The 21,185-nt window shown below is 43.6% G+C and overlaps 1 protein-coding gene across 1 annotated transcript in view; it reads right to left on the bottom strand.

Moving 5' to 3' along the window:
* Positions 1-21,185, bottom strand: part of PITPNB (phosphatidylinositol transfer protein beta) — an 84,489-nt gene that overhangs the window by 28,205 nt on the left and 35,099 nt on the right. The window contains exon 8 of the mRNA XM_075012475.1: positions 10,867-10,944. Coding sequence (XP_074868576.1) covers positions 10,867-10,944 — 78 coding nt within the window. The remainder of the gene's footprint in view (positions 1-10,866; positions 10,945-21,185) is intronic.

Below are 21,185 nucleotides of genomic sequence, written 5' to 3' on the forward strand. Positions count from 1 at the left end.
AAAATGGGTCTCCACCCTCCTGTCGTCTTTTCCGTCAGGAAATACCTGGAGTAGAACCCTTTGCCTTGAAATTGTTCCGGTACTCTCTCCACTGCCCCTATGAATAGGAGGTGGTCCACCTCCCGCCTCAATTCCGGTAAGTGAGAGGGGTCTCTGAGAAGGGGTGCGGTGGGAGGATTTGGTGGAGGTAAAGACTGGAAGGGGGATCGTGTATCCCGTGTTTACAATCTCCAATACCCACTTGTCCGACATGATGCTTTTCCATTGTGGGTAAAATGGCTTGAGTCGGTGATGGAACATGTACTGAGATTGGCACTGAGGTACGGTCTTGGCTTCGCGGCCCTCGACATACCCGTCAAACTTGCTGTCTTGCACTTTGCCCTGTGGAGGCGTTGCCCTGCTGAGGCCGGCGCCTAGGGCCCTTATAATGCGTTTGCTGATGACGTCCCTGATCATACCCCCGTTGAAATTGGGTACATTGCTGTTGGTAACCATAACGGCGTTGCTGAGGATAAAATTTCTTCCTTTTGAACGGTGGGGTATATATCCCCAAAGTCCGAAGTGTCGCTCTGGAATCTTTGCTCTAGTGTAGGACTGAGTCGGTCGATTCAGCAAACAATTTTATTTTGTCGAAGGGGAGGTCTGCAATTTTGACCTGTAACTCCTTTGGAATGCCGGATGTGTGAAGCCATGACTCCCTCCACATTACCACTGCAGTGGCCACAGCGCGGGCCGCTGTGTCCACCACATCCAGTGCAATCTGCACGCCCGCTCGAGAAGCCGCGTAGCCCTCTTGCACAATTGCCTTAAGAATTGGCCTTTTATCCTCTGGAAGGAAGTCCATGAGGGCAGTAAGCTTGGAATAGTTGTCGAAATTGTGATTCGACAAATGAGCAGCATAGTTGGCCATGCGGAGCAACAGAGTAGAGGAGGAATAGGCTTTTCTACCCAGAAGATCCAGCTCCTTTATGTCCTTGTCCAATCCCCCAGATTTGTACTGGGACGATTTGGACCTGTGTTGGGACGATTCAAACACTAGTGAGTTTGGCTGTGGGTGACTAAATAGAAATTCCATATCTTTCGCAGGGACGAAGTACTTTTTGTCCGCTTTTTTGTTGGTAGGAGGAGCAGATGCTGGAGTCTGCCATATATTAGTGGCTGCCTCCATGATTGCATCATCCAGAGGAACAGCAATTTTAGAAGAAGATGGAGGCCTGAGGTTTTTAAGGAGTCTGTGGTGTTTCTCCTGCACCTCCGACACTTGAATATCTTGGGATTGAGCTACTCGTTTGAACAGCTCCTGGAACTGTTTCAGGTCATCTGGGGGAGAAATGTCTCCAGGGACCACGGCCTCGTCTGGCGGAGGATGAGGAGGCATCACTATGGTATCTCTCCTCCAATTCCTCTGGATCCTGGCTGTATTGATGTGATTGCCTTTGTGGAATTTCGAGGTGGGGTTCAATGCCTTTAAGACCCAGCCTCTGATTGGGGAACTTGTGGTATTCCCCCAGGTGGAAGCAGAACACTGTGGCGTTGAGGGGTGGTCGACGGGGATCCATAGTGAGACGTCGACCTCCTATGCTGACGCCCCGCATAATAATGGCAGGCGTAGCAACAGGGAAAGGGGCCCGGCGATGGAGACCTGGACCATGACCCAAGGATGTAAGGGTGGTGCCTGGAATGTCGAGACCTCCGAGATGATACCGACGTAGGAGGAGAGCCTCTGTGAGAAGACTCGTAGGGATCTCTGCTAGATGATGGAGAAAAGCATGGAGACCCCTGGGATGGACTCCGAAGAAAAGGAGAAGGACGTCTGTGGCAGGCTGAAGGTGTTGCTGCCCGTCGAATCTCCGGTGGTGATCGTGGTGACAGATGCAGCGCAATTACCTCAGGAGAGGGGCTGTGGTGCCTGGTCTTCATTTTAGCCTTTACCCTCTTGGGTGGTCTTGTCGGTGAACTTGGTACCGGAGCAGGTGTCATGCTGATTTCCACTGCTCCCGGTGCCGTTGTTGCCAGTGCCGTCGTCGCCAGTGCCTCTGGGGAAGTCTCGATCAGTGCCGCAGTAGCCGGTGCTGGACTGACTAGTACCCGCACGGCTCTCGGTGCCGTCTCCCCGGTAGCTGCAGGGCCTTGAGTGGTTGCATGCGCCGCAGCTTTACCAGTGGAGGAAGCCAGCGTGTGCAGGCCCTTTGTTACATGCGTCCCGCTCCCAACAGTAAGGGGCAGGGATCGAGTAGGCGAGGCTCTTCTTTTCTTCTGCGCACAGGAGGTCAAAGAGGCAGCCTTCCTCTTGTGCGGTCCTGAAGAGCCCTCCACATGCGCTGCCTCCGATGAGGCAGGCTGAAGTGCTTCGTCAACTAACAGCATCTTCAGCCTCATTTCTCTATCTTTTCTAGCTCTATTAGTCAACTTGGAACAACGGGAGCACTTCTGGGGAACGTGCGTCTCCCCAAGGCACCGTATGCATCTGCTATGGCCATCCGAAGCAGGCATGGCCTCCCGGCAAGATTCACACTTCTTAAAGCCAGGGATGGCATTGTCAAAACTTAACTCTGAGTCCTTAGTGCTAATAGCACACTTAACAGTCTGTTAGGTGATGTTAATAACCGTTAGCCTTTGAAGGCTGACAAACAAAAGCAGTGGGCCCGCCCGGAGGTGGCCGCTGCGGTTTTAAGATAGTATTTAACTTTTAACAGAGTAACTAACTATAATAACTATAGAACTGCTAACTATGAACTGTTAAAAACTATTAACACGAGAAAAAAAATAAGATTTATGTGTCTCAGGCGTTGGAGCCAGAGAGGATTCCGACTGCAGCCGTTAGCGGTTGAGAAGGAACTGGCAGGGACCGGATCACGCACGTGACCGTAAGCGAGTGAAGAGCCGACGCACATCAGCGCATGCGCGACCCGACGGAGACTGCTGAAGATTTTCCGAGCTGCGGCGCCGGGGCGAGCCTGACACCTACTGTGGAGCACCCACGGGGACCACTCGAAGAAGAACACTAGTTCACCACAAGGCTTCTCCCTCTGACAATTTCTGCTGCATGCAAAGGTGGTTTAATATACTGTTGGGAGAGCTTGTTGACATACAATGTCTTCACCAGAGGTGCTCCAATGGTGCAGCTGTCTTGGTACAGTATGCTACCGCCACACTGTACCTATAGACATGGCCTCAAAGTATCACAGCTAAATATTGGTAGAATATATTGTTTAAACATAAGCAAAAAAAGATGTACTGTGGTATCTATGAAGTCAATGATAGTATGGTAATGTTCTGGACTAGACTTTCAAGCATGGATGGTTAAAGTTAGGGTGGAAGTCTCAAGGAGTTTGGGTTGTCTGTCATGAGGATGTAAATGTATTGATGTATCAGAGGGGTAGCAGTGTTAGTCTGTACTGCAAAAAACAATGAGAAATCTTGTGACACTTTATGGATTAACAGATATTTTGGAGCATAAGCGTTTGTGGGCAGAGACCCACTTTAGCACCGAAATGCCCACGAAAGCTTATGCTCCAAAATATCTGTTAGCCTGTAAGGTGCCACAGGACTTCTAGTCATTGTTACATCGATGTATCTCAGGTATACCATTTGTTTCTAAACAAATGCATTGTGAAACCATGCTTTGGGATGGCCAAACTGGCAAGAAGAAGCCATGACAGAATGTTATCACTGCAAATGTGTTGTGGTCCATTGTTTGGTTATTTTTGTAGCACGAATGCACCAAGATTAGTTGCTTAAAATGCTGGGCACATTGTGCCTTAATACTTAAAAATAAAATACACAACATCTCCAAAAATAGTTGTGACATTCTAACTAGTGTCCTTCTGATGGACAAGACATTTTTGCTTGATATGTTTTAAACAAAAAAAAAGTTAAAGAACTTAAGCAAAACCTACAGAGCAAGCACTGAATAAATCCTTATTCCCTTGATGCTCTTGACTTCAAAAGGTTGGATGAATCAATCGTTTAATATTCAACATGAAGCCAAATATCAATTCACAACATATTTTGTCTTTCCATCTTCAAATTAAGTTCATGAAAGCATTATCTGCAAACAGACCATTACATCAAATGTATATATTTTTATTTCAATGACTATTTCATCATTTCTAAGAAGCTTGATATATCCAAACTGTCTTAGACTGCAAAGCCAAAGCCAGCTGCAAGAATTATTAATGTAGGGATACGGGCATCAGAACTGTTCTGCCTTTGAGTATCATGAGCCAACTGTGGATTCTTTTTAATATCATCAGTAATGCTCAACACTGCGCATGCCTGTATGAAAACAGTTGAGACTCAGCTGGACTAGTAAATACAATTAAAATGTCCAGAAAATCCTATACTAAAAAATGGGCTATCAGCATTCTTTGTGGAAAAGGAGGCAAGAGATATTGCCCGGGAGTAACAGCAGTACAACCAAATTATACTGCTCCCACCTCTGCCGAGTTTCACTGGGGCACTGAGCGCAACTGAGTACTGGAAGGCATGCACACATTAGAGGAGCATTTGCCAAACTTTTGGCCACAGAACACTTACGGGCTTGGATTATATTGACAGAACACATACACGCTGGTCAGGGTTGGGGTGGTGGTGGTCATATTGAAAAACTGCCACATGTAATTCTCAAAAGTTGATTCAACAGACTTTTTTTTTTTTTTTTTTTTTTTAAAAAAGATGTCATTTTAGGTAAGGAATGTGCCGAAGGAAATTAAGGAAAGTGTTCTTGACACATCATTTACATCATAAATTCCCAAACTGGGGTTGTGGCCCCCTGGAAGGGACTGAAGAAATTCCCGGGGGGGGGGGGTGAGGCAAGCCAGCCCCCACCAATCCCCCCCACCCCAAGAAAGAGCCCATGCTGGCATTACCTCCTTTCCAAATTGAGGTAGCTCCAGCTTCCCACCTGGGAGGTAAGGAGGGCGGGGCAGCAGAAGTGTCCTGTAGCTGCACGCAAGAGCTGGCATCTCAGGAAGCACGTATACTGCTTCCCCTCCCCAAAGAGCTGGCGCGTTTCCTGAAAAAGCCGGGTCTGTTGCCTGCCAGTGATTTCCTTCTGCTTGCTGCCTTCGTGTGTGTATGGTGTGTGTATGTGGGGGCGGAAATGGGAGTCATGGATCTGTGCCAGCTCCAACTGCTCTGGCAGCACATGGCTGCCATGGGAGCATGTGGAGCAGGGTGCGCTGCCTGAACAGTTGGAGCAGGCGCAGACCCGGGACTCCCACTCCCCTCCACCGTCTCCTGAGCAGGAAGGCAGCAGGTGGAAGGAAGTCACTGGCAGGCAACAGACCCGGCTTTTCAGGAAATGTGCCAGCTGTTTGGGGAAGGGAAGCAGCGTGTGCGCTTCCTGAGACCCTGGACCTGGTGCATAGCTATCCCCTGGGGTAGCTATCCCCTCCCCTGGCCCACACCCCAGAAGTACAGGTTCCACACCCCTCCCATAAATAAAGACACTGCTGAGACATTTGTTGGACATTTTATTTAAAGATTAAGCCTGGCCAACAAGTCCCCAATCAGGATCAAGCCCCCATCTGGCCACAGCATAACACCCCTGCACCCCACCGCACACCTCAAACCTGAGCCTGTCACACCCCAGAACCCTCTATCCTGAGCCTCCCACATCCCCAGTCTGGTGCCACAACACTACTGCACATCCACACACTGCAAATGTGTGTCCTGAGCCCATCATACTCTCAACCCCCCTACCCTGAGCCCCTCATACACCCGAACCTGAACCCCTGCACCCTCACGTACACAAGCCTGTGGTTTGCTCAGCACCTCAACACTACAACACTCTCCAGAATGATGCCCCCACTTCCTGAGCCAGCAACCCCTTCTCCACCTCTTCCTGCACCCAGAGCTAGCACCTTTCACCCCTTCCCACACCCAAATCTCTCATTCCCACCCCAGAACCCATACTGCCTGTCTCAACCTGTTGAGACAGAGTAAGGACTGGGGACAGCAAATGATAGAGAGGAGGTGAACGGAGAGGGCAGCACCTCAAGAAAGGGGGGAGAGGGGTTTCTTGGGACTTGCCCTGGCATTTAAAAAGATCTTGGGTTAAAAAGATTGGAGACCAATGCCATATCTGACAAAGCAGGTTTTTGCCCACAAAAGCTTATGCTCCAAAACACGTGAGTCTATAAGGTGCCACAGGACTTCTTGTTGTTTGTGAAGACAGACTAACTCTGCTACCTCTCTGATACACAACCATATTAAGTTTTTGGGCCAAGAAAAACTGTTTGTGCTTATTTTTAATTTTAAATAAAAAATTTTATACCAAGCTTTTGTGTTTATTTTAAATTTAAAGTTACAGATTGAAGTTTTTGTTAAAGGGAGGTTTGGATGATGGTAAATAAGAGTTTGGGGGTGTCAGGGTTTTTCAAAAATCAAAAAGGAGGCACAATGCCAAAAAGTTTGAGACCCACTGATACGCATGGACATTTGAAGAGTTTCAGGGTGTGTCTATGTAAATAGTTGCTTCATTTGCAAGACCTGCTGGACAGTCAAATGAAGCAATGGTGTTTCACCAATTGTAAATAATTTCTTTGTTGTAAAGTCACAAATTATGTTATCAGCAAGTGTTGGAACTGCAGAATATCACCAATGCTTGGAATTATTGCGGGGATACAAACAGTCATCGCTGTGTAAGATGGGGATCACAGAAACTGGGAGGAGGTATGGGTAGAACCAGCTGGCTGGGAGCTTTTTGGCCATACAGCCATTAATCTGGTTTGACTACTCATTCCCACCACTGTTCAAAGACAGAATTGAAGCCCAGACCAAGGCAGGGGTCTGTAGTTTTTCCATGAAAATCCACCCTGGTGGGTATTGAGATTGTTTGTGGCTAGGCCCAAATCTGAAGCCAAGGAGAGCTGAAATCACAGGATTTTGCCTAGAGCCAAACCCACAAAACAGCAGGCAAGCTGCAGGCAAGCAGCAGCAGGGGAGCGGCTGGTGGGGCAACCGGCAGGAGCAACAGGAAGGTGGCTGGCAGGTGAGCCTCCATCTGTGTGCCAAGAGTCTCCATGTTGATGTACCTGGGAATGCTGGGTTGGTACGGAACAGACCACACTGTGTGGGGTGCTGAGGTGGAGGTACACACCATAAGTGTGTGTGCATGGAGAAAGAGCTCTAAGCAAGAGACTTGGCTGAGCGGACTCTGGGGATAGTGCCTTGCTTAATGGGTTTTTTCCTTTCCTTTGTGTCACTAGGTAGATTTGTTAGCCTACTGTTAAAAACAGTCTGTTTAATATCTCAGGTTCTGTGCTTGTGAGAGGGGAAGCACTGCCTTTACGGGCACCCAGCAGGTAGGGTAAATTGTCCCGGGTTACAGGGTGGGGGTTTGAACCACTTTGGTTGCATTATGGACGGAATCCCTTAGGAACTGAACCTGACCATTCCTGCGATCACCTGCCATTAACAGAAGGGTTACATTGACAAAGAACGAAAAACAACAAGAGAAAAGCAGCTGAACGAGGAATTATTGTCCTTCTGGTAGAACAGTCAGCAACCCTATAATTAAGTTACAAATCAAGTACAAACCCAAACCAAAAACATCAACAACAGCCAAAAGGATGGTTAGTGTCATTCTTTTGAACAAAAATAGAAAAGATTGTATTGTTCAAAAAGGACGGTCCTCCCTTAAAGCTTAAAAACATTTTTATGAATGATGTAAAACGAATTAGCAATGGAAAAATAAGTTTGTGTTTTTATAAATGTTATTTTTACAGAAAACCACTGGGAAATAAGCAACATTTGACAATATTTTTAATGGAAAGAGTGACGTTGCATCTTTTGATTACAAATCTACTTAATATTAAGAACAATAATGGAGAGCTGGATCCTCATATCAGGCACAGCATCACGTGATCTCTCTGAACACTACTTGTGCCAAAACAATCCAAACTGACTGACTGTTTCAGCACAAGTCACAACTATACTATTATGAATGCATTATAAATATTAATATACCTACAATTCAAATACCTTAGTATTTTGATACTCACATTTCATATTTAATATTTTAAAAAGGAAAAATATTGCAGGCATCAAATTTTTTTCATGGAACACCTATTCACATCATGTGAAATGCCCGTGCTCCACAGAACACAGTTCGGGAAACTCTGCATTAGAGGATTGTTTCCACTTGGGCATTACACCACCAATTATTGTAGAATCTGAATGCTGAAAAGGATGCTTAGATCTGTATACTGACCTGATCTTTGTCTACTTTCTAAAGCCTAGTAAAGGTGGGCTAATATACACACTTTTTATCAAGGGATATTTCTGAAAAGAGACCTTGCCACTTGCTCAGAAAAATACCAGTAGCTGTGTCTACACGTGTGTTCCTCCTGCAAAAGAGGAATGCAAATGAGGTTCTGATTTACATCTCATTTGCATAATCTCTTTTCAGAAGAGTTTATTTTGCGGGGGAAAAAGCAGTGTAGACAGGGCTCTTTCAAAAATACCCTTAGTCCTAAAAAAATTACTATAAACACCTGCTTGATGGTCTGAAGTCTCATCTTTCCTCCTGGGAACAGCCAACATCCCATCCCAATATTTTATCCCTCAAAACAGTGTACTGAGCGTTAACTGCTGAAATCCCTCTCCTGTGGAGTCCCCTTTACATGCATTCATTACTGAGCCAATAAGCTGCTGCAACAACACAGGCAAACATGGTAGTTTTGCAGGGTCTGCACAGCCTAACTGGTAGGGAATCTCCTCTTTCACCACGCTTGAAACAGGATACACAGCCACCAGCTCCCACTAGGTGAGCAATTTAGCCCTAATGTTAGTTCAGCTCTTTAAGGTTTGGTTTATACTTGGTTCTTTCTACACCAGAGACACAGTTTAGCTGACCTAAGTCTTGATATAGACACTATTAGGTTGATGAAAGAATTCTTCTTCCAACCTATCACCTCTTAAGGGGGTGAATCAACTTCAGGGATGGAAAAACCTCTCTTTCATCTCTGAAGCAAGGGTCTATTCTATGCTATGCTACCAGTGACACTAGTATCTATAATGCAGACAAGCTATAAAGAGACAGATAAATTGAACCAACATAACTAAAGAACATGAAAGGTTCATCCTCATCTTGGGACCAAAGGATATGTCAAGCCCTCGATTCACAGCTTAATTTTACAGTCTCAGACCACTTCAATTCCACTGACTCCTGTCAGTGTATCCCTTGCCATTTAGCGTGAGCTCATTAGCTGGCTAGGCTGGTAGTGAGTGTGTCTGAGAAATAAGCAGCAGCTGAGGCTTTTGGAGTCAGGGAGAAGATGCATCTCCTCTTTCTTTTGTTTGGGGACAAGAAACAGACGATAGCTGCTGACTCACTTCATGCTACACTCTTACTCAATATTACCATATCCTAGCATTTCTGTAAAAATGATCAGCAGTAAACTAGTTAACAACAACATATAAAGTACGTCAAGCTTCAGAGACACAATGATGGGGCAGCTCCAAACACTCAGACTACTATTTTGTGCTGTCTGCACACTTAAGTAAATCCACTTCAAATTCCAATTCTTAGCAACCAAAGATAAGAGGACAACCATGTAATATGTTTTTACAAGAAACATTTATTCAGCTGAAGCTAATTCATCAAAACATATACAGGCCACAGTATACAAGATCATGTTGATGTTGCACCCCGAACCGAACCTCATTTAAAGCACTCTTGTTGGAACATACCTCCAAGCACACGCAACACCACAGAACACACAAGTTTCAAAACACTGGGAAACTTGAAATAGATCTGTCATGAAGCCAAACTCACACTGGTTCCAGAATACCATGACCAGTAAGACAGCCACCAGGTGGTGCTTCAGAAAACCAGAAAAACCCACTATGAACCACCATGCTGACCACACAATGCAGAAGCAGCTCAGCTATGTCCTGGCTTCTGTGAGAAGATTTCCAAGGCAGGTTACCTCATACTTATTTGTCTCAGGTCTTTATCTCAAGGAGGAAACATGAGTGCCACTTTGGTACTTGGATGACCACTTATCAGCTTATGAACCAAAATCATGCCAATAAATTAAGCCAGTCTTTGCAGAAAGGTGACACCAGCGTTAACAGAGCTTTCAAAGAATTTAATATCTCTCTCTACAGAAACAAAGCTTTCCATACATAAAACTAAGAGAAGACCAAAAGTTCCATCAATCTAGGCACAATGATGATGACTACTGTACACCACATGTGAACAAGCAGCTTGCTAATGCATTGAAGAACCCCACTGCTATAATAAGTGACTGTGGTATTTGTAGCTATGACTACTGAGATACACAGGCCCGATACCTTTGCCTTGCCCCAAAAATGTGAGTCAAGTTAATATTTAAATTGTTCTCTCAACAGTATTCACAAAAGCCACTTAAGAGATGATTGATTCCTTAAATAATGAAAGATGCGACTGACCTGTATACCAAAAGGTAAGTAAGTAACGTATCAGAATCAAGAGTTTGAAAATCCAAACACACCTAAATAGAGTGCATCATCTCATCTCAATACACCAGCATAAGCAGCTCCATTGTTGCAGTGGTCCCTGGTGAACTTTAGCACTAGGAGCTCAAGAACCAGACACAATAGGGGAAAGAGATTGGGCTTTGCTTTTATTCAACTGTTGCTGCCATCTTTGTTTTCATTTACAGCACTTTACTTTTTTGCTCCCCACCCCCTACTTATGAACATAATGCCCTAATTTTGCTTAACTGGATTTGACAAAGAAAGGAACTAGAATATATTTCTGCCATGTCAGTAGAAATGTAAATCACCACCAACTCTTCAAGAGTCTCAAGATTTGTCAAACATTTGCTTTGTACTAATGAAGACTTTGTAGGCAGTATGGTCAGCTCACAATACCTTCCAATTAGGCCCCAAGGGTCCTCTCTTGGTCTTCACCGACTGAAACAATGCTGGGTCCTCATCAGCTTTATAGTCCTGAAACAAAGAAAAAAAAAGTTAAGTAGTCAGGGGAAATTACACAACACACCATCACCAGAGCAAAGTGGCATTTGAAAATTAGTGAAGCAAACAGGAATAGAAAGGACTTCAAGAAGTCATCAAGTCCAGTCCCAGCAGCATGGGCAACCAAGTAAATTCAGTCCGCACCTTACAGACGCTTTAACTTAAAAAACACTTCTAATGACAGGTCCACAACCTCCCTTGGAAACACGTTCTGGAACTTGACTTTACTTCTTGTACTACCTTCAGAAGATACAGAGAACAATTACCTACCCCCGCCCCCTTCTATTCCAGCCCTTACCACATTTGAAGATTTATCAGCTCCCCATTCAAACTTAAAGTAAGCAACAAAAAGAAAGCTACTTTCATCTTGGGTCAGGTTTTCTAAACCACATATGATCTTTATAGCTGCCTTCTGGACTATCTTCAATATGTCCACCTCTTTCCTGAAGTGCTGTACACAGAATTGAACACTGTATTCTAGCTGCAGCCTTCTCAGTGTTAAATAGAGCAGGACAATTACATCCCACTACTTGCACATGACACTATTGTTAATAAAACCCAGAAAAGCATTGATTTTTCTTGCATCACATTGCTGAACCATATTCCATCTGTATTCCTCTATAAGCCCAAAACCTTTTCAACACCACCACCAGAGATAATTTTCCTCTCAATGAGAGGCTGTGCAGTTGATTCTGCCTTCTTGCGTGAAGTACTCTGCACTTGTCTTTATTGAATTTTATTTGCTGAATACAGACCAATTTTCCATTTTCTCAAGGTCCTTTTGCATTCTAACCCTGTATTCTAAAGTCCTTACAAGCCCCCTGAGTTAGTATCACAAAGCACTGCAAAGTTTATTAGCACACTCTTCACTCCATTATATAAGTCATTAATGAAAATTGTTATTACTACCAGACATAACTTACTTCTGCAGCAACCCCCTAAACATACCCTCCTAGTCTAATAGCAAACCACTGATAAAACTATTCTGGTCTTTCAATCAGTTGTTCATCCACTTTACAGTTATTTCATTCTGTTCACCTTTCCCTAGTTTGCTGGTGGTATCACATCTACCGCTTCTCCCCCTCTCCCTTCCCCACATCCAAAAACCAAATGATTTGTCAAGATTTGCTCTTCACAAATCTATGCTGCCTATTCTTTATAAACTTATTTACAAATTAATTTAATAATTTGAGCCCGTATCTTTCTGACATTCAGACAGGTGAGTGTTTCCCAAATGGTGTTCTGCAAAACCCTGAGGTTCCATGAAGTGAAAATAAGGGTTCTGTGAGTAAATAATCAGGGGTTGGCAACCTGTAGCTCCCGAGCCACATCCACTGACTCCTCCACAACTCCCTGCCCTGCTGCCACTGAAACAATAGAACTCAATTTAATTGGTTTAAGGGCTGGCAGGAGGGATCTGGCTGTTAAATTAACTGAATTTACTACCATTATTTCAGCAGAAATTTTAAAATTAAAGTTAAAAATATCATATATGTAAATATTTTGATTGAACATTTACCTAAGTTAAGCCTTTGTCTGGTTTTGGTCAGTTCTTTATATTCATTTTCTACACAAACTAAAAAAACCTTTTAGGAGGCCAGCATAACTACTCACAAATTTAATGAAAAAACCTTTGCTCTTTTAATCTAAGGAAGAATTATCAAAATAGAAACTAATCACGTGCACAGATCCACTGGGAGCATAAATTATAGTCCACATTTTCTCACTGTTAAATAATGTTGCAACACCATGACAAATGGATTTTATAAACATCATTAATGCCACATCCCACAACATAACTCTCTCAAAATTAAAGTGTTATAATGCTGGTGTGCTCATCTCTCTCTTCTATGGCTGAGAGGCCTGGATACCATATCAACATCATACCAAACAGATAGCAATCTTCCGTATATGGCCTCTGTGCACCACTATGAGGATCAGCTGGCAGGACAAAATCACCAACCTGTAAGTTCTCCAAAATTCAAATCGTAAGTATTGAAACTAGGCTGATAAAAGAAAAGCTATGCTAGGCTGAGCGCATCATTATGATGCCCAATCACAGACTCCTCAGAAACTTTTTCTATGGAGAATTGATACAACTACTTTGGACTCAAGGCCACCCCAGAAATTGACATAAGGAGAGTATCAAGAGTAGCACACACTTCTGGTGTAAGATGACCAGACCTTGAGAAGGGTGCATTAAATAGATCAGCACAGCAGCACACAACTCTCGGACCCTTTGAAGATATAATTGATTGTTAGCTGCCAGGGAAAAGCATCATACTACTGCTGTATCTACCAACATGAGCATGTGAGTAATGCTTTGAACTTCCAAGTCGCTCCACAATCCATAGAAAGAGATAGCAGGATGGGCCACACACGCAAAATGCCATAGAAGACATTACAATTATGTGACAATGATTAGACAATCCACGCTACTGACAAGGTAAAGATGATGCTAAATACTTACAAAAGTACACTTTGGTATTTTTTATAACCATCCCAGGAGGCACTGCTTCTCTTACCTCAGTGGTCTAGGACAACATCTACATTATGAGATAAATTCAAATTTAAGCCAGTTAAGCTCAATATTACGAGACTGCCTTCACTGTAAATACCATTATCCCAATTTAGGGAGCACTAACATCATATCGTCAGCGGAACCCACTGGGTATAGCATGAAGTTTGAATAAAGGCCAGTGTGGAAGCCCCATGTCTTAAAACTGAATTTAGTAGACTCCAGAGGTGTCCTGTATGTATCTCACTATGCCCCAGAGTGCTCTGTTCTGGCCACTGCTCTCCAGATGTGCAGGAATTAGGTAATAGGAAGACCATGAATTTCAATTGGGGAGCAGCAAGGCAGTGGGGTCATGGTTGTATGAGAGCCTGAGAGACGTCTTTCTTTGCTATCAGCGCCACGAGTGCATCTACCCATTACAAATAGCCCCAACACAGAGTTCGTGGTTCTGTCTCTACAGCAGCTAGCTGAGTACTTTTTTCCCTGCTGCCCAGCACCAGCTGCTGCCCCACCATACCATGTGGCAACAAGGCTGTTGTGAGAGTCATGCTTGTATAAGAGGCCAAGAAACTTCTCAGCATGCCCCTCCTGCTTCCCCCACAGATGCCATGCAGTTGGGGTCTTTCCAGCACTCAACCACATCACGTGGCTAGCCCCCCTCCCAATAGAAGGACATGCATGGTGCTTCATGGCAGCGTGTTCAGCACCGGATAGCAAGCCCTAGCTTGCAGGCAGTTACGGGTTCCAAGGACAGGAAAGATTTCTGGGGACTCACAGGCACCAGTGGGAACTCTCTGCCAGAAGCTCAGATTTACAGGGGCTTGCAGCCGCCCAGGGGACTACCTCAATTGGTCCATCACAAACCCCCTCCACACCCTCCGGCCCAACAAGAATCCGGGGGCTAGCTGTTGCCAGGGTTAAGTCTCCCCCAGTGACTACACATTGCAGGGCTTGGCTGCCACCTGGAAAAACAGTTCAAGGGGCCCTGTAGTCACAGACCCCGCACCCCACCACCAAGAAAGTTTTGGGGACCATATCAACAGGCCATTCAACCTCCCAAACCCCAAACTGTGCCACAATGGCAATGAAATTTGGCAAGCCTCATCCCCCATGTTGGCAGTTTCTGTGTAGTGAAGAGGGAAGCCCAAACTCTTTTTTCCCCAGCCTCTTCTATGCTCTAACTTTGGACCCCTTCACAAAGGGAAGGGCAGGTGGAGGGCTACTTGAGAAGACAGATTGTGCATAGAAGCTGTATAGTAAACTGGGAACCCAAAAACCCTCCCCTCAGCAACTCTTTTTTCCAAGACACCTACTTTACTAGCTATTCTTTCTTCATGCTTTTCATTGTGCCTGTATTATTTTCAGCAATCAGATTTAATCACGGGAGGGAGGACAGTCAGTAGAGGGCCAGACAAGACACACCCTGCTGATTTTTTATAAAATTTCATAAATCAATCACAGCTTCAATTTAAAAAAGCAATTCAGTTATAGAAGAAAGATTTCTGTGCAGTTGGTGATCTTTGTTGATACACTAGTTTTCCTTCCTTCCACCTGGAAAAATGGATGTTCACTTACCATAGGAGGGGAATGAGGGCAATGTAGTGTGGGAAGATAATGTCAAATACCAGCAAAAATACCCAGAATTCTACAGGAATGAACGAACTGTGGGATAGGTTCCCACAATGCACTGCTGGAACAGTCGATGTTGCCGATAGAGTGCAACAGCAGTAAGTCAACTTTGTGAGGAGCGTGTGGGAAGACAGGATACTCTGATTAGAATTTATATAATCCAGCATTATGAAAATTGATATTTATAAATTTGAATTTCTCACAGTGTAGACATAGCCTAGTGCAGTCAAAGCAAGCATTAACCATGGTTTTGAAGACTATGAATTTAGTTTTCAAGGTAGCTAGTCAGAACAGAGAAGAGATGATCTTAGAAGAGCCTAAACTGTTGGAGTTCAACAAACACCAAGTGGTTTCACAGGATGTCTTTGAGCAGCCCAAAGCCAGACACATCCTCAAACTGTTCATAAATACGTGGTACTCTGTGTTACTAGTTATCACCACTGCTTTTACTTCCAAACTTCATCCAGATAAGATGATGCTCATGTGGCTTTGTCCGATCAGAGAAGGAAGACAATCTGAAGCTGCAGTCAAACAGCTGGGAGGTTGGGGCCTTTCCATGCCCCCCTCTCTAGCCACTGTCCCACCACAACGTGTCATTCTTGGATCTCTAAATGCTCCCAGCAGAGCTGGTTACTGTCTGCTGTGTGAAAAAGGTCAAACCAGAAAATTTAACTCAAACCTGTCCAGCAAGTTTATGGAGAGGCAATTACACCAACAGTACAAGGGTTATATCAAGCACATAACTTCTATTTTAGGCATACCAATACATGAGAAACCGTACATTCCCTAACGAGCCCCTCTTTCACAAACACACACAGACAGTTTCAGCACTGGCCCCACACAGTGCCTGTATGGCAAACAGGGAATGTGATTGCCCAGCTATATAGGACTCCCAGTCTATTCTCCCAAAGAAAGGCCTTAGTTGCCTTGAAAGCCCTCTGGTTCACAGTCCCATAACCCTCACAGCCAAGCATCACTGGCTGCTTCAGATGCTTGAATTAATTCCTACCACCACGTAAACTAATTCATTGGGGTTGACTGTAATGGCAAAAGATGTACCTCATTTTATAACTATAGAATCCATCCAATGGCCTACCAGAATTTTGAACAAAAGAGATGTGTTTATCAACAGGCCAACAACTAAGATAGTTTAAAAAAATTTCACGAGTGGGGATTGCCTACTGGATCTCATGCTTAGAATAGTTTTCAAACAAGCACTTAATTAATGTACATTATGAATACTACAGTCAGTAAGTGCCAGTGGTGCCAATAACCCCCATTTTGAGAGCTTTAGAATGGAAGTAGGAACTGCCCACAACGGAAATTTCCATTCAAGAGCAGTGTCAATGGCACACCACATATTTTAGCTTGAGACTAAGTTACTATAATAAAAATCTCAGTATTTGATACAATAGTAAAATATTGACTTTTTAAATATTGAAGTTTGTGTTCATTTGTGATTTTGCCGGAATACTGCAGTGAACGTTGGTGTGTGCATCATCTTCTACAAGGATATCACTGTGAAGAAGCATATTCCTTTATGACAGTTTCAGCACACAGTATGCAACCGTAACTCCCAATTATAACTGCAAATGAGCAATAGCATGGAATGAGACAGCCTGCTGGTTTTGTTAATATTCTGTCTCCTTTAGGATCCCTCAGGGGAAAGGGAAAATTGAACACAAAGAAGCCCTTGGCTCATGGTTTACTGTGCTTGCCACCAGCTGTAGATCTCTCATCTCATTAGCTATTTTTGAATAGTCGGGTGAAGACAGCTGTAGCCTACTTGAATATCCATCTCTTTGGTATTTTGAAGACTGCGGTTGCTATGCATTTTCTGTAATCTTTTGGAAAGAACAAAGCCAAATTTGCTTTGCAACCAAATTTAAGGGAGTTTCAAGATACATTAACAGTACAGAAGTGTTTATTCTCCAAATTATTATGTGTATTTCATGTTAAGGACTGTTTACTATAGTTGTATTTCAACTGTTCATGCAGCAGGTTGGCTGCCATAGGAGAGCATGCTTAAATAAAATTATGTTGAAAGGTTGAAAAGAATTTATTAAAAAATATTTTGCTCTGATTATTAAACTATGTAATAACCATAGCATATTAGGTTATATACTAAATTTAAGTGTTTCTACAATTAAAAAGTTGGTTTATACAGTCAAAAAAGCCAGTGAAGTTAAAAAAAAGCAAGTACAACAGATGCACAAATCCCAATCCTTGTAAATAAGAACATTCTTTGCATTTGGAAACAGCCCTCAATCTCCTAGGATTGTGGCAACCTAGTGTGCTGCAAAATGTGGTCTGTATGCATTCTGAGTGAGCACCACAAGTCACTTTCTGGTGGTGACATCTGGATGCACCAATTTCTCCAGTTGTATGCACATGTGCTCTGAAGTGTTCTGCTGACCCCCAGCTGGAAGAATATCCCCAGCTTCAGCATTAGGCTTTAATTAGAATGCTATTCAAATGCTTTGGTATCTATTCACTTCTAGCCTAAAATTAATGGAAAAATGATCGTTTTCAGAAACCTAATCCTAGGACCTGCAATCCATGATTAGAGAAGAGACTGAAAGAGCATTTTTAGAGAAGACAGCAAATGCAAAGAACAACTGAGACAAGCCACTGGAAGCCCAAACAAACATGGTTAACATTGGAAATAACACCCAGAACCTGGGCCAGAAGTTCTTGTTAGATAGACCAGTTTGAGTCTGCAGTCTCCCCCCAGACCCCCACTGGGCTTTGGCAGTTGACAGTGATCCATAAGAATTCAGCATCTTGTAGTTTCTGAGCTGCCCATAATTCAAACAGAATGTCTAATGTAGAGGGCGACTATCTGACCTCTTCTACCCATTTTACCTTTCCTAAACAGCTTATAATCAAAACAAAAAGCAGTCAAGTAGCAGTCAAGTCAACAAAAAGTAGTCTACTTGACTGCTTTTTGTTTTGATCGTGTATAGACTAGCATGGCTTCCTCTCTATTACTATTCAGCTTATAATCAGTGATTTTAACATCCCAACCATTCATCTCAGATTTTACTAATACCATTTACATCAAATTGCTTCTTCATGAGATGTTCCAATTCCTGTTGTTACACACATCTATATGTAAGCAGCTTTTACACTGGTATTTCAAAGTAGCCCTTTAATGTCCCAAGCGCATTGGCAGCATCAGGACATTACTTCAAGCTTATTGTGTTCCTCACCCCTATAGTATGACTTTTGCACGCCCCAACTCAGAGAAGGGTCTAACTAAACATTTATGCACTAGTCCCAAAAATCTCTTGTGGGCACCTGTTTGAGGGAGTGGATAAATGGACACTTGCACAAGGTAGCAACATTTAGTCCCCTAACCCAGGGGCTTCCCAAAGTCTAGTACATGTACCACGGGCGATACACAAAAGAATTTCAAGGGGTACACAGCAAAAAAATAAAACTACTAAGTATCAGGAGATGAGCCTTATTGACATACTCCTTCTCCTACTGCCTTCCCCGTGCTTAAGTCCCAAAAGGGGTACTTGATATTTTAAATCTGGGAAATACTGCCCTCACACTGCTCAAATTCCATTTTAGACATGTCTGACAGATTATTCACTGAGGGGCAGGGCTGCAGTTCCTCACTCATATTAAATTCACAGCACTGCAACAACATTATGGGCTTGTCTACACTACCTCAGGAGTAAAGGGACTTCGAAGTACTCCAGGCGAGCCGCGGCTAGATGCGTGCCAGTACTTCAAAGTTTAAAACTTCGAAATTGTTGGGGGGAGGGGGGATTTGCTTAATGAAGTGCTGCATATGCAGCATACCACTTCATTAATGAACTCCCAACACCCTACTTACCATCCCCCCTTTGAAGGAGGGAGGTGGTGTAGACACAGCCTACGAGTCTCAGCTTTGACACTAGGCTGTGCACAGGAAAAGATTTTATAGAGATCTTCAGGTATGTGAAAACAGTCCAAGCAACAACATTTACCAAAAGTGGCATTCAGCAAGCAAAACTCCACTACAATGATTTAAAAGACAATGAACCCAAGATCTGCTGGCTGGAAGAAAAGGAATGGATAACTACAGTAAAAAATTGTGTTCTCCATCTGATGCTATCTTAGGACTGTCAGATTACTGAATGTTAATGAATTTGTACACTGAAAAAGCCACGTACTCAAAACAAGCAGTGAGTGAAAGGTTTTCATATTTCAACATTAACCTTCTTCCACGAATATGTTATAATAAAGAACACATTTAGCTGAATGCTATCGTGAAACACCCAGAGCTAAATAAATGACTACCACAAGCACAAGTAATATTCTAAGGTTACAATGAGAGCTTGTTCTTTTACGATATTCTACTTACCATTAAGAACCATGTGCAGTTCATGAATTCCAATGCATTTTCAGTAAGATCTCCATGTCAAACACAGACCACTGGCTTCAGCAAAATTGCTACTTCACAATTCCCATAGCTTGACCTATCAATACTAACGCAATGAACATTCAAAACAAAATAAAGCACCTAACAGGTTAGTGCTAGAACAAGGCAGAACATATATTCAATGAGCACCACAGTGGGATGAGCCAGTACAGCAGTTCTCAAAGTGTAGATTGGGATCCCCAAAGTTACAAGGGCTGCTTAGACTTGCTGGGGTCCAGGAACAAAGACAAGCTCCACAGCCAAGGACCAAAACCAAAGCTTTGGTGCTGTCCTGGGCAGCAACACTCAGGCTATAGGCTCCCCGCCTGGGTCTGAAGCCCTCAGGTTTCAGCTTTGCTCTCCTTCCTCTCCTGTTCCCAGCCCCATGGAAATGGAGCTCAGGCTTCCCCTTGGGCTGCCCCCAGTGGAGCCTGGGGGTTCACACAGGCACAGGCGTTGTTCTACCGCACCCCGCTTCGGGATCATGCAGTAATTTTTGATGTCAGAAGAGGACTGTGGTGCAATGAAATTCGAGAACCCCCATCTAGGAACATGCAAACCTGAGGCTACGTCTGCAGTTAGAGCAGGTATGTGACTGCCCACTAACATAAAAGATACAAAACAGTGCTGGTGCCTTTTGACCTATAAATGTGATGATAAACAAAGTAGCTAAATGTAAGCAGAGAACCCATTTGGGGGCCTGAACATAAGGCTGAAAACAATGAGTCCAGGTAAACTGAAGGTGAAGCGAACAGCGCACAGGAAAGCCGGAAATAAGTTAGGGCACAGCAAGGTTCATGCTGTAAACAAGTATGGTTCTAACTAGTTTTAAAAAATTGTGTTAGCGTCCTTGCAACACATTCCTATTTTGTCTATATGTTGATAGTTACTGGAATGGTATCTACTCAACGTTAAGAGCGTAAGAACCACTACACTGGGTCAGACCAAAGGTCCATCTAGTCTGATATCCTGTCCACCGACAGTGGCCAATGCCAGATACCCCAGAAGAAGTGAACAGAAAAGGCGATCCCACTGCTGTCATCCATTTCCAGGCTCTGCAAACAGAGGCCAGATACACCATTCCTAAACTGTCCTAGCTAATATGCACTGATGGACCTAACTTCCATGAATTTATCTAGTTCCCTTTTGAACCCTGAAGTCCTGGCCTTCACAACATCCTCTGGCAAGGAGAGCCACAACTTGATGGTGCATGGGTTAAAGAAAAAAACTCCTTTTGTTTTAAACCTGCTACCTATTAATTTCATTTGGTGACTTCCCAATTCTTATACTATGGGAACAAGTAAATAACTTTCCTTATTCACTTTCTCCATACTGGTCATGAATTTATAGATCTCTACCACATACCACCCCTCAGTCTTTTTAATCTCCCTTCATATGGCCCCTATTCTGAACCCTTAATTTTTCCCCCCCTTTCTGAACCTTTTCGAATGCCAGTATATCTTTAAGATGAGGCGACCACATCTGTATGTAGTAATCAAGATGTGGGCATACTTAATTTATATGTAGTAGCAATAAGATATTGTCTTATCCCCTATTCCTTTTTAAATTATTCCTAACATTGCTTGCTTTTATGACTGCTGCAGCCCATTGAGCGGATCTTTTCAGAGAACAATCCACAGTGACTCCAGAATC

This window comes from Carettochelys insculpta, chromosome 18, assembly GCF_033958435.1.
Source record: "Carettochelys insculpta isolate YL-2023 chromosome 18, ASM3395843v1, whole genome shotgun sequence".
Lineage (NCBI taxonomy): Eukaryota > Metazoa > Chordata > Testudines > Carettochelyidae > Carettochelys > Carettochelys insculpta.